Raw genomic sequence first — 14,594 nt, 5'->3', positions numbered from 1 at the left:
GTGGGAAGAGCAGTTGACGTGGCCCTAACAGGTTCCCACCACGGCGGAACGCACAGACAGGGCAGGTGGGGGAAGATGTGGCCCTAAAAGGGTTCCCGCTACGGCGGAACGCACAGCCAGGGAACGTGGGGGAATTCAAGGGGCGAACTTCCTGGCGCCCCAACGTTGGTAAAGGTGAAGGAGACACCTGCGCATCATAGAGACGCCGAGACCTCCAGGCTTCCTAGAGAGGCCCGGAAGTGGCTCCAGGAGGCCGGTCCGACGACTCCGGCTCCCGAGCGGGGACGGTGGGCAGCTAGGGAGGGCTGGGCCTCCCCGCCTGCCATAGTCTGCCTGCCGCGCCCTTGTTCCTGCAGCTGTGAGTGGGCCTGGGCTGGGGTTGGGGGCCGCCGCCCTTCTGCGGGGACCTTGGGCCGCCTTGGCCTGGAACGCAACAGGTGGCGTTCCCGGGGGTGGGGGACGGTGATGAATGACTGAGCAGGGTGGCGGGAAGGAGCATCCCCTTTCAGGTGTCTTCCTGATCCCAGGGGGCCGGGCGCAGCTTGGCTTTCTAGAATGTCGCCAAGGTCTCAAACACTGGCTCTCTTCATTTTTTGTTTTTAAGGACAGCAGGCCCCAATCTCCGAACTTTCCACAGGTGTTTGGCTATACTTGATTCCTATTGATTTTCTGCACACTTTGGGGGAACGATTTCCTCCTCATTATGACGTGGTTCTGGTTTCCCACTTAAAATGGCAGTGACAGGTTCCCATTTAAACTGCATGTGTTTGTTGGGAAAAGGTAAGTAGGTTTAAACAAAACCTTATAGGCTAGTCATAGTACCAGATGAACCAGACATGACAGAAATTGTGGAGGTGGAGTGAACCCTGAAAATCTGAGACAGGTCTCAGTTAATTTAGAAAGTTTATTTTGCCAACATTGAAGACATGTACCCATGACACAGCCTCAGGCGGTCTTGACCACATATACTCAAGGTGGTCAGAGCACATTTTCGTTTCATACATTTTAGGGAGACATGAGACAACAACAGATGTAAGATGAACATTTTTTCAGTCTGGAAAGGCGGGACAACTGGAAGCAGGGAGGGGGCTTCTAGGTCGTAGGTAGGTAAGAGACAAATAGTGACATTCTTTTGAGTTTGATTGGCCTCTCCAAAGGAAGCAATCAGATATGCCTTTATTTCGGTGAGCAGAAATATATGAATAGAATGGGAGGCAGGTTTGCCCTAAGCAGTTCACAGCTTGACTTTTCCCTTTACCTTAGTGATCTTGGAGCCCCAAGATTTATTTTCCTTTCACAGTGGTAGGATAATGACCTAAGTGAATCTGCATTGTCCCAGCGTTAGTGTGCGGCATTACACGTGGTAGTTAAGAGTTATACAGACCCGGCTTCAAGCCCTAAATCCTGCCCAGCCACTTATGACCTGCATAATTTGTGGGCAAGGTTCCTAACCTCTGATCTGTTTTCCTCATTTCTGAAAGCTGATAAGACTAGTAACTACCTCAGAAGATTGTCCTGAGGCTTAAATGCTAAACCTTTAAACTACCTGTATTAATCCATTCTCATGTTGCTAATAAAGACATACCTAAGACTAGGTAATTTATAAAGGAAAGAGGTTTAATGGACTCACAGTTCTCCATGGCTGGGGAAGCCTCATAATCATGGCAGAAGGCAAAGGAGGAGTAAAGTCACGTCTTATGTCTTGCATGGTGGCAGGCAAGAGAGCTTGTGCAGGGGAACTCCCCTTTATAAAACCATCAGCTCTTGTGAAACTTATTCACTGTTGTGAGAACAGCATGGGAAAAACCCACCCCCGTGATTCAATTACTTCCCACTGGGTCCCTCCCAGGACATGTGGGAATTATGGGATCTAAAATTCAAGGTGAGATTTGGGTGGAGACATAGCCAAACCATATCCTTCTGCCCCTGGCCCCTCCCAAATCTCATGTCCTCACGTTTCAAAACCAATCATGCCTTCCCAACAGTCCCCCAAAGTCTTAACTCATTTCGGCATTAACTTAAAAGTCCACACTCCAAAGTCTCATCTGAGACAAGGCAGGCACCTTCCACCTATGAGCCCGTAAAACCAAAAGCAAGTTAATTACTTCCTAGATACAATGGGGGTACAGGTATTGGGTAAATACACTCATTCCAAAAGGGAGAAATTGGCCAAAACGAAGGGGCTACAGGCCCCATGCAAGTCTAAAATTCAGCAGGGCAGTCAAATCTTGAAGCTCTAAAATGATCCCCTTTGACTCCATGTCCCATATCCAGGTCACACTGATGCAAGAGGTGGGTTCCCCTAGTCTTGGGCAGCTCCACCCCTGTGGTTTTGCAGGGTACAGCCCCACTTTTGGCTACTTTCAGGGCTGGCATTGAGTGTCTGCTGCTTTTCTAGGTGCACGGTGCAAGCTGTTGGTGGATCTACCATTCTGGGGTCTGGAGGATGGTAGCTGTCTTCTCACAGCTCCACTAGGCAGTGTCCCAGTGGGGACTCTGTGGGGTGGTTCCAACCCCACATTTCCCTTCCACGCTGCCCTAGTAGTGGTTCTCCATGAGGGCCCCACCCCTGTAGCCAACTTCTGCGTGAACATTCAGGAGTTTCCATACATCCTCTGAAATCTAGGCAGAGGTTTCCAAACCTCAATTCTTGACTTCTGTACATCCACAGGCTTAACACCGCATGGAAGTTGCCAAGGCTTGGGGCTTGCACCCTCTGATGCCACAACCTGAGCTGTACCTTGGCCCATTTTAGCCACAGCTGGAGCTGCTGGGATACAGAACACCAAGTTCCTAGGCTGCACAGAGCAGGGGGGCCCTGGACCCAGCCCAGGAAACCATTTTTGCCTCCTAGGCTTCTGGGCCTGTGATGGGAGGGGCTGCCATGAAGGTCTCTGACATGACCTGGAGACATTTTCCCCATTGTCTTGATGATTAGCATTTGGCTCCTTGTTACTTATGCAAATTTCTGCAGCCAGCATGAATTTCTCCCCAGAAAATGGGTTTTTCTTTTCCATTGCATCATTAGGCAGCAAATTTTCCAAACTTATACTCTGCTTCCTCTTGAATGCTTTGCAGCTTAGAAATTTCTTACCCCAGATACCCTAAATCATCCCTCTGAAGTTCTAAGTTACACAGTTCTCTATGGCAAGGACAAAATGCCATCAGTCTCTTTGCTGAAACATAACAAGAGTCACTTTTGCTCCAGTTCCCAAAAAGTTCCTCATCTCCATCTGAGACCACCTCAGCCTGGACTTTATTGTCTATATCGCTGTCAGCATTTTGGTCACAGCCATTCAAGTCTCTAGGAAGTTCCCAACTTCCCCACATCTTCCTGTCTTCTTCTGGGCCCTCAAAACTGTTGCAACCTTTGCCTGTAAACCAGTTCCAAAGTCACTTCCACATTTTTGGATACCCTTACAGTAGCACTCCATACCCGGTACCAATTTACTGTGTTAGTCCATTCTCATGCTGCTAATAAAGACATTCCCAAGACTGGGTAATTTATAATGGAAAGAGGTTTAATGGACTCACAGTTCCACATGGCTGGGGAGGCCTCATAATCATGGCAGAAGGTAAAGGAAGAGCAAAGTCACGTCTTATATGGCGGCTGGCCAGAGAGCTTGTGTAGGGGAATTTTCCTTTATAAAACCATCAGATGTTGTGGGACTTACTCACTATCACGAGAATAGCATGGGAAAGACCCACCCCCATGATTCAATTACCTACTACTGGGTCCCTCCCAGGACATGTGGGACTTACGGGAGATACAATTCAAGAGGAGACTTGGGTAGAGACACAGCCAAACTGTATCACTCCCTAACCCATCATAAATAATAAGTGTAGCCATGGTTGTTGCTGTTTTTATTTTGGGGAGGAGGAAACATGATCAGAGAGGTTCAGTGAATTGCCCAGGGTCACACAGGGAATTGGTGGAACAGCCAAGTCTGATTCTCAGATTTCCAAACTGAGAGTCTCTGGGAACTGCAGGGGCCGCAATGAGGTTGCAGAATGTGTTAACAGTGAAAGCCCTCACAGGACTCAGGTCAGTACCCAGCACTTCAGGCAGGGGCTCTGCACAGCCTCAAGTGCTGCTGCGTTAAGGTGAACTGTAGAGTCAGATGCACCTGGGTTATTGGTACGGCTCCCTGCTCTACCATTTGCTAGCTGTAGCACTTGGAGTTAGGCACTTTGTGTCTCTGAGCTTCAGTTTTCTCATCTGTAAAATGGAATTAACAAATTAGTACTCATCTCAGAGGTATGTGAAATAATTCCTGGACAGAGTATTGTAGAATGCCTGGCACAGAGTAAGTGCTTAATAAGTGGCAGTTGCCCAGCACTTTGGGAGGCCGAGACGGGCGGATCGCGAGGTCAGGAGATCGAGACCATCCTGGCTAACACGGTGAAACCCCGTCTCTACTGAAAAATACGAAAAACTAGCCGGGCAAGGTGGCGGGCGCCTGTAGTCCCAGCTACTCGGGAGGCTGAGGCAGGAGAATGGCGTGAACCCGGGAGGCGGAGCTTGCAGTGAGCTGAGATCCAGTCACTGCACTCCAGCCTGGGCGGCAGAGCGAGACTCCATCTCAAAAAAAAAAAAAAAAGTGGCAGTTGATATTACTTCAATTACTTGATATTACTTCAATGTATAGATGTGGCAAACTGCTAACTTAGTGAAGAGGAAAATACAAGTGTAGTACTCCTTGCAGATAGGACAGAAAGAGGCATTTGAAGAGCTTGCAAAATGTTCACCCCATTTAGATTTACTGGGTCTACAATCTGCTAGATATTCCTTGTCCCTACAGATATTGCCGGTCTGTGCTCACATGGCATTTATACGATAGCTTGGGAAACAGATGGGAAATACCAATTATAAAATTTTTTCATTTATTTTGTCATCAGCATTGTGGAGAATTGCAAGGCTCTTGTGCCATAGATATCTAGGTAGAAGTTTAGCTAGCCGAACAAGATTTGAAACACCTCAGATGATGACCCTGAATTACAGACAGCTGTCCTGCTACCTACTTATGTTCAAAACCCTGCATAAATACCCATATCTATTACCAGTATACTGGTTTTTACTTAACCCTATACCCTTAATTTTCTTCCCAGGTGTTTTGGCCTTTTGGAATTTTTTTTTTTTTTTTTTTTGGATGGCATCTCGCTGTGTCATCCAGACTGGTGTGTAGTGGTGCAATCTCCGCTCACTGCAACCTCCATCCCCCATGTTCAAGCGATTCTCCTGTCTCAGCTTTCCAAGTAGCTGAGATTACAGGTGTGCATCACCACGCCCGGCTACTTTTTTCTGTTTTTAGTAGAGACAGGGGTTTCACCATGTTGGCCCAGCTGGTCTCTAACTCCTGACCTCCAGTGATCCACCTGCCTCAGCCTTCCAAAGTGCTGGAATTATAAGCATGAGCCACTGCACCCAGCCCCTTTTGAATTTTATATGTCACATCTCTTTTATCTATATCAGAATTCTTCTCCTTATCACCCCTAACTGCATATTTATTTTTATTGTTTTGACTTCCTTATATTAAACACAAGTAGATAATTTTCAGATCATGCATGGAATTTGAACAGCACCATTTCATAAGCCCTCTGGCATCAATATATTTGCCAGATCTTGATATAATAACAATACAGTTACCTTTTACCTCTGGTCAGCACTTGTACAGTGATTTAAAGCACCTAATCATGGGGTTATACTACTTGGAGATATTTTTTATATCTCTTAAAGTAAATATCGTAAGTTTTTATTTTTATGGGAACCGTCTTAAATTCTCTCTGTTCCATAGTTTCTATTGGTGAAATGCTAATGACACCCATATTTCTATGTTGCATAATAATACCAGAGGGCTAGTAACACAATCATCTTGAACTCATAGGGATGAAGGAACTGCGTGGGTAGTTGAAGGTTCTCATTTCTGATCTTTAGCATTTAATTAGGTCTTTTAAAATGTAAAGTACTCCCAGTCATCTTTTACTAGTTTTTTCTCATAACTTCCCTTGAGATGTCAACATTATTCCCCTCGCTTTACCTTAGTATTCTCAAGAGGTCAGGTGGATTTTAAATTTTATTTTTTTCCTGTTTGTAATTAAGCTTTTTTTTTTTTTTTTTTTTTTTTTTTTTTTTTTTTTTTCCCCCTTGATCATGTGCTTAACTTTAACCTGTATCCACCAAAATGACTGCTCAGGTCAGATGTAGCCCTCCCCACCAGGGGGGAGCAATTACTGAACAAAGCCACAGTTTGGAAGAACCTTCAAGCACTTGCCATTATAAAGGCAGGTCTGAGTGCCCAGCCCTAGAAGGAATCAGACAGAAACTAATTAATAAAACAGGAGCCACAGAGTAGATGAAAATCAGGCAGCTGGCTGAAGAACAACTGTATATTCTCTTCTCCCTTCTGGCTTAGCATTCATGAGAATTTTGGGTGGGGGCAGGTCTGCAAAATGCATTTGCTAAGATTTTTCCGTGCTTATCAATGTTGAGGATCAGGAAGGGAGGAGGCGGCTCCCAGCAGTGCAGCAGATGGCTACCATCCTGTGAAGGCTTTACTGGCCTGGTGGATAAGCTTTTTCCTTGCTGTTTATTTTGTTAAGTTATTTATTTTTCCTTACCTTTCTCTTCTGACCCCCCGATCAGATCAGTTATACAAGTTTTTGCCTCAGATCATTCTGAAACTAGTTGGAAGGTAATGGAGTAGCATCACTAGGCCTGGCAAGTTTCTGAAGCATTAATAATCCGAAGTTATATGTTCCTTACTTGATTAATGTGCACATGAACCATGATTGACCTGTGGTCTTGTGACTGGACTGGAATGTGTAATTTTAAAACCAAAGACTAATTAAAGATAGGTATTTCCGTTGGAATTTTTTAATTGGACTTTTGAAGTCCTTGTCCATTTTCAGAATTCCTTATGGTGGAATTCTTACAGAGATATTAAGAAGATCTTAAATCGTTATCTGGCATCCTGTTTGTCAAAACTTTCAGCCAGACAAGAACATTTCCAAAGCCTACTGTTTCAGTTAATGACATCGCCTTCCTCAGAACATCATCTGGGTGCAACATGCTGCCACCTCCTGCAGTTGTTCGCTAGCCCTCACCCTGATTTCACCTGAGCACACTGGCCTTTTGTCCTCACTGGTAACCCTCTAGCCTAGAGCCACATCTCCCTTCCCTGGACCCTGGCCCATTTCCTCCTCCAGGGGAAGCCTCCTCTTTCACAAGTACTGAGGTGGCCCCAACAGTTCCTTTCTGTAAACCTAAAAAGGCTTCTGTTGTCTGCAGAATGGAATTCAACTAGCCAGGCATCATGGTGCACGCCTGTAGTCCCAGCTACTCAGGATGCTGAGGTAGGAGGATCTCTCGAGGTCGGGAAATCAAGGTTGCAGTGAGCCGTGGTCACACCTCTACACTCTAGCCTGGGCAACAGAGTGAGACCTTGTCTCGAAAAAAAAAAATGGGATTCAAACTTTATGGAAGGGGACAGAAGCCTTTCTCCAGGTTCACCCCAGGCTGTCTTTTCACCCCCAAGCACCAGCTCTGTGCTTCTCTTTGCACACCAGCCATGGCGGACTCCCCATGTTAGCTGCCCAGCACAGCCTTCTCTGCCTCTGATCCATTGATTTGTGGTTCACCCTCACCAGTGATAACCCTCCTCTCAGCCTACCTAGATCCTCCCATGGGCCCTGTAGCACTAAAGCTCACTCTCCCATGAACTCTTCCTGATCTGCCCTGTCAGAATCAGTCTCCCTACCCCTCACCTTGGTGTTCCCACTGCACTTTGTTTATACCAACATTAAAAGAGTAACTTTATTTTCATCTTTTTTTTGCCTTTTCCTTTTGATATCTGTGGAAGCCTCTTTCTCATTTGTAAGCTCTGGAAAGCAGGACCTCTGTCTCATTTGGGTTTGTATCTTTCATTCCATAACCAGCACTTTTTAGGAGATATGTTATTGTTAAAATGGCAGCATTAATGTCATGCAGAACAGTGACTCTTAAACACTGCAGAGCCCTGGGTAAAGTAATTTGTGCCCATCACAATTTTACTAAATTGGATATATTTTAGGGTGTTCAGAATAATCCATAGATTCAACAAAATATTTATTGAGCATCTACTATGTTCTGGATTCTAGTAGGGACACCCCAGAAGACAGAGGGCCTCAGTTCTCATAGAACTTTACATTCTCTGGGAAGGAGATCAATAATAAAAAGTAAATAGTTTTAGATAGACAGTAAAATGTTCCATGAAGAAAACAAAGCAATGTTTAGGGTACAAGCAGCTCTGTTAGATAGGGTGATCAGAGAAGCCTCTCTGAGGACTTGTGAGCAGACCTAAATATTGAGAAAGATGCTGCTAGAAAAGGACCTAGTGCACGACGTGTCACACTGAAGTGAGAACAGGAGGCACTAATGAGGTCAGCGTCTTCAAGGAAAGGAAAGAAAGTCTGTGCAGTTGGAGCATAGAATGCCAGTGGCAGAAGAGTGGGAGACTGCGACCAGGTCATGGAGGTGAACGTGGGAAGTCTGTACTGAAATATCAGTAACTGATGTCTACCATGTTGTGAAACTGTTTGTCATGAAGGGTTGTGAGTACACTAAAGAATAGAATTGACTGCATTTGGTTTTATGACCACTTTCAATCCAAATGGGAGTGTTCTGCACTCAGAAAACAATAGAATCATAAGGTCACTGTTAGATACATTGAGGGAGTGCTGGCACGTTCATTCTTCATGAATTTTCTTGAAAGCACAACCGTGGCAGTTGCATAATGGAACCTTGGGAACTCATCAGTCATCCTCTGCCCCATTTTGCTCAGTTTCCCTAGTATTTCTCACTCTTCTCCATACCGTCAAGCCACTGAGACAGACACTTGCTGAACCTCGTCTTCACTTGTCACACTGACCAATTCTGCATGAGTGCTCTGATTCGTTTCATTGGCAGTCTCATGCACTCACACAGGTGTCCAGAAGAACTTACAAAACTCTTTGTAACCCTGTGCTTTTTGAGAGATCTAATCATGGTATGTGGAAATGTGATACGCTAGTTGAATCTCTAAACTCTGGAGTGTGAAGAAAAGTCTACTCAAGAAATGACATCTGTGGAGTGCCCATACGGCACCAGGTGTTTTATTGGACATTTTTTGCACATTATCCCATGCAGTCTTCATGCAGGCTCACTATCAGCTCCACTGTTAGATGAAGCAGCAGGCTCAGAGTCTTTAACACATGTGGTAAACACACAGTCCAAAATCCCACAACTGGTAAGTGGACACCAAAGTCCATTCTCTTTCCATTTAAGACTGTGTTTTAGTGGTTAAGAGTACGGGCTCCTGGGGCCACACTGCCATCGGGTGTGAATCCAGGTAAGTTTGGGCAAGTTTATTTCCTGTCTCTGTGCTTTATTTTTCTCAGCTGAAAAACAGGATCTAATAGTACTTTCCTGGTAAGATTATTAAAAGGATTAATTGGCTAACATACACGTAAAGCAGTTAGCATGCTGCCTGGCCCTAATAGTAAGCACTAGGTATGGGTTTGTCTTTATTATTTCCACTGTACTGTGCTGCCTTTTTAAAAACCTTAGCATTCCTGTAACATAGCACAACACACAGCCAGACAGAAGAGAAAAGTGAAGTCTAGAGAAGTGTCTTGACCAAGATCACGTAACCACTTAAGGGCTGAGGCAAGACGCCTTCACTGTGTATTCCTGTCCCCCATATTTTTTTCTTTCTTTATGCATGTACACTGACTCCACACTCATAGCCTCTCTGCCATACAAGCTCTTCATCCTGCCTAGCCCCAGCCTCTGCTGCTCCCGCTCCCCTCCCATCTCCACACTCTTCCATGTTGAAGTCTACTTACATGGTGCAGTGACTGCAGTTGTGGGTGCCTGGCTGGGAAAGAGAAATGGTAGGGCTCTTGATTGCTTGCAGTCTTCATGCCTAACCACAGCTCTGAGCGTCTGTGTTGACTTGAGCGCACGTGTTGGGGTGTGTGTGTGTGTGTGCATGCGCCCAGTGCCTTTGAGGACCTGTGTGCTTCCTGTTCCATTTCTCTCCCTATTTTTTCTTTTTTTTTTTTTTTTTTTTTTTTTTTTTTTTGAGACGGAGTCTCGCTCTGTCGCCCAGGCTAGAGTGCAGTGGCATGTTCTTGGCTCACTGCCAGCTCCGCCTCCCAGGTTCATGCCATTCTCCTGCCTCAGCCTCCCGAGTAGCTGGGACTACAGGTGCCCACCACCACGCCCGGCTTATTTTTTGTATTTTTAGTAGACACGGGGTTTCACCGTGTTAGCCAGGATGGTCTCTATCTCCTGACCTCATGATCTGCCCGTCACAGCCTCCCAAAGTGCTGGGATTACAGGCGTGAGCCACCGTACCCGGCCTCTCTCCCTCTTACATGGAAGGAGCTGGGTATCTTAGTTTTTGCTTATTTTGTTTTGTTTTTGGGAGAAGGGTCATTGGAGCCTTGAAAGAAATATGGGGAGGGGAGGGCCACAGAAGAAGAGGGAAAGAGAAGTGGGACCCCTCAAAGGCACTGAGCTCTTGTACTTTAAGTACCTACAAGATTTGCAGTGGGGGAGGTAGGGCATCGTTTGCTACATAAAGGAGTTTTTCCCCATATATATATTTTTTAAGTATAGGGCTAATAAAGCAGTATTAAGCCATGCTGCAGTGTGCAATTTTACAGAAAACATTTTGGGAGATTCCTTTAGAGTGCTCTCTAATTTTCTGATGCATGGGGGGGTGGGGGGGAAATGCCTCTTCCTACCAAATTTGAATCAATTCTTTTCAAAAAGGCTCTAATCATTTTCAAGAATTAACAATAATGCCTTACATTTGAAACGTTTTTTGTTTCTCAAAGCACTGCCAATTACATTATCTTATTTAACCTCCCCATTAACCTTTTCAGGTGGGCAGAGCAGATATTACTGTCCCCATATTACATCAGGAGAAATTTGAAGCCCAGGAACTGAAGGGAAAGTAGCTAAATGACACAGCTATGACTAGACCCAGGCCTTAACTTTTCATTCTACTACAGCATATTGACTTTTTGGTTTTGTTAGCTCAAAATTAGGGGGAATGATACTTGCATTTGGATCAGTAACAGTGATGCATACTTCTTACAGGTCCAGTTATCTTTTGACTGCCACATATGGACCCCAAAAGATCTCAAAAGGAAACTGTCCTCATTACAGGAGGAGGTGGCTATTTTGGTTTTCGGTAAGTGTGTCTATAAAATATACATGTGGAATTATTTTACTAGTAGTTGCCAGAAGCTTTCAACTCTGACAACAGAGTAGACTTTTACTTGTTTGTATAATGTCAAACTAGAAATGAACTGTGTTGCCCACTGCTCAGATACTGCAGTTGAGAACTACAGGTATATTTCACTTTAAGAAAAATTCTTTATAAAGCTGTGAAATTGGGAGGGATGACTATTCACATCACCAAAAACAATTTTAAATCATAGCTGTTCTTTCACAGTTATGTTATTATTCTCAAATATTCCAAAGAATAGATAGTGGGCCCTAGAACCAAAGGGAAAAAATGCCACCATTCTTTGAAGATAAAGCCTCTCTCTTTGTAATTTAAGTAGATGAGAGGATTCTCACTTTTGAAAATTTGAAGAAGTGAACCTTGCACCAAGGAACACGCATAGTGAGGGACTCAGGATGACCAAGGAAGACTTGAATCAGCCCCACCTTGATTGGTAAATTACTTTATACACTTCCCCTACGCACAGCTTAAGAGCGACTTGATGCAACATTTACCGTTTCTCATTTCAGCCTGGGCTGTGCTCTGAACCAAAAGGGAGTCCACGTGATTCTGTTTGACATCAGCAGCCCTGCTGAAACCATTCCAGAAGGAATCAAGTTTATACAAGGAGACATCTGCCACCTGTCTGACATAGAGAAAGCCTTCCAGGATGCAGACATCACTTGTGTGTTCCATATTGCCTCTTATGGTATGTCAGGGCGGGAGCAACTCAATCGAAACCTGATCGAAGAAGTCAACATCGGGGGCACAGACAACATCCTCCAGGCTTGCCAAAGAAGAAGGGTGCCCAGGTTAGTTTACACCAGCACTTTCAATGTCATCTTTGGAGGTCAAGTTATCAGAAATGGGGATGAATCTCTGCCCTACCTGCCTCTTCACCTCCACCCTGATCACTACTCTCGGACAAAGTCTATTGCAGAGAAGAAGGTGCTGGAGGCGAATGGTACACCCCTGGACAGAGGCGACGGCGTCTTAAGAACCTGCGCTCTGAGGCCAGCTGGCATCTATGGGCCTGGAGAACAAAGACACCTTCCCAGAATAGTCAGCTACATTGAGAAGGGTCTGTTCAAGTTTGTCTACGGGGACCCCAGGAGCCTGGTTGAGTTTGTCCACGTGGATAACTTGGTGCAGGCTCACATTCTGGCCTCAGAAGCCCTGAGAGCTGACAAGGGACATATTGCCTCTGGGCAGCCCTACTTCATCTCAGATGGCAGACCCGTGAACAACTTTGAGTTCTTCCGGCCTCTGGTTGAGGGCCTGGGCTACACGTTCCCATCTACCCGCCTGCCATTGACCTTGGTCTACTGCTTTGCTTTTCTAACAGAGATGGTTCACTTCATTTTGGGTCGACTCTACAACTTCCAGCCCTTCCTCACTCGCACTGAAGTTTACAAAACTGGTGTCACACATTATTTTAGCTTAGAGAAAGCCAAGAAAGAGCTAGGTTATAAGGCTCAGCCATTTGACCTCCAGGAAGCAGTGGAATGGTTTAAAGCCCATGGTCATGGCAGAAGTTCTGGAAGTCGTGACTCAGAGTGTTTTATTTGGGATGGGCTATTGGTCTTCCTCCTGATTATAGCAGTTCTCATCTGGCTGCCTTCTTCTGTGATTCTGTCACTGTGAAGGAGAGGCCAGAAATAAGGTGATCACAGTTGGCTGAGATGGTTCTCAAGAAACATGGGTTTTAAAATGTGTACAGTGGTATCTGTTGCCAAACATTGGCTCTTCAAATTGCTGCTTACGAATAGGTTCTTGGATTGAATCTTTATTTCTTACTTCCTTGCACTAAGCCAGATGGGAATGAAAAGAAAGAAGCAGAGATTAGTTTGAAATTTCATTTCTTATGTCCTTCTGTTTTAGATGGGTACAATAGAAGTCAGTTTGGAGCCATAGAAGTAGGCTTAGTTGGGTTGGAGATGTCTGTCTTGAATTTCTTAGAAGGCAAGATATACTTATTTCCGTTTTATGCACTCTGCATCTACCTAAAACCTCTGATTGATGTGGGAATGACAAAACACTATCAGGCTTGAAAGCATGTGAAAAACGCCAAATTGGCCCAGATCCCCAACAGAGCAATCCTCGAGGGGATGGTAGCTATTGCTGGAGAGGCATTAGCTATTCACAGTGTCCATTTTAGGTGTTAACTTTCACCCTTTGTGATATCGGGGCACTATGCCTATGTGAACACATGGTAATGTTTGATGTTTAGGCCTTTATCCTACCTCATAGGATTCTTTTGAGGATTAAATTAAAGCATACAAAGTGCTCCTTAACACACATAGCCATTCTTTTTATCAGAATTTTCATGGTACATTCCTTATGAGGGCTTTCTTCCTCAGTGTTCTCTTTAGAGGGCTGTTGCTACTGGACTTTCTGGAATGTCTGGGTGTGCCCTCAGAGCCTGCAACAAGTGTATTTGGATATACTCTAAAGTTTTGGCCTCCAAGAAGGCGAAAAGGAAGCAACTAAAAATCTGATGATTAAGGGAGTCAATCAAGCTAATGCCATTTTTAGTTTAAAAAATGAAGCATAGCTCTAAACTCATAGACTGGTTTTCTTACTGGGAAGAAGTTTGGCTCTCTGAAGACAGCTTCCAGTGAGGAATGTTGAACAGTGGCAGCACTGTCTGGCCACCCACGAACTGTTACCAATGATCCAGTTACACTGTTGCATAGGAATCCAAGTGGAAAGAAGACAGAGTCCATGTCTGTCCATGGCTCCAGCTACAGAAAGGATAACATGAGAACATTACAGGGGTGACACATTACTGTGGAAAGTTCTGCTAGAGTTACTCTGAGAGTATCTACAAATAGATGAGAAATCCCTGTTGAATGCTGCCTGGATGTTGTCAGAAAAGCTCTGAACTTGATGTCAGAACACCGACACCATGAATATCATGTGTGGCCTTAACCAAGGAACAGAAGCCCTTTAGAACTTAGCTTCCTCACTTGGGACCTGGGACTGACTGCATTTGCCCTTTCTATAAACCCACCCACCTCATAGGGTTCATTGGGAGCATAAAGCAAGATGTGGTGAAAGTACTTTTAATATAAATTGCAACATCAATATGAGGTGATGGTAGTGGTTGTTTTTAGGAAAATGTGTTTGGAGTCTTTTCTATCATAAAGAAGCTTTTGCATTAGCCTGAGGTTAACGCATATGAGCACCTGCCGTGTATTGTTCCAGAACTGCTTGAATATCCTCATCAAGTGACAAGTGGTTTCCCCAGAGCAGGTCATCCAAGACAGCAGGGTGGAAGCTGCATTGTCCTTTATGACTTGGCCTCAAATGTCACAGTGTCATTCCACAGTATATTGG

At 44.8% G+C, this 14,594-nt stretch overlaps 1 protein-coding gene across 2 annotated transcripts; it reads left to right on the top strand.

Moving 5' to 3' along the window:
* Nucleotides 1-255: 255 nt before the first annotated feature.
* Nucleotides 256-14,342, top strand: SDR42E1 (short chain dehydrogenase/reductase family 42E, member 1). 2 transcript variants are annotated; one of them, XM_050773216.1, is made up of 3 exons: nt 256-358; nt 11,126-11,219; nt 11,786-14,342. In XM_050773216.1, the coding sequence occupies exons 2-3, from the start codon at nt 11,152-11,154 to the stop codon at nt 12,897-12,899; spliced, it is 1,182 nt and encodes a 393-aa protein (XP_050629173.1). In that variant the 5' UTR covers nt 256-358; nt 11,126-11,151; the 3' UTR covers nt 12,900-14,342. The 2 variants fall into 2 exon arrangements, with proteins under 2 accessions (XP_050629173.1, XP_050629174.1); XM_050773217.1 differs by lacking the exon at nt 256-358 and adding an exon at nt 422-780.
* The last annotated feature ends 252 nt before the right edge of the window (nt 14,343-14,594 follow it).

Source organism: Macaca thibetana, chromosome 20 (genome assembly GCF_024542745.1).
Source record: "Macaca thibetana thibetana isolate TM-01 chromosome 20, ASM2454274v1, whole genome shotgun sequence".
NCBI classification, from domain to species: Eukaryota; Metazoa; Chordata; class Mammalia; order Primates; family Cercopithecidae; genus Macaca; species Macaca thibetana.
Note: the sequence above shows the minus strand (reverse complement) of the source record. Positions and strands in the feature narration are given on the sequence as shown.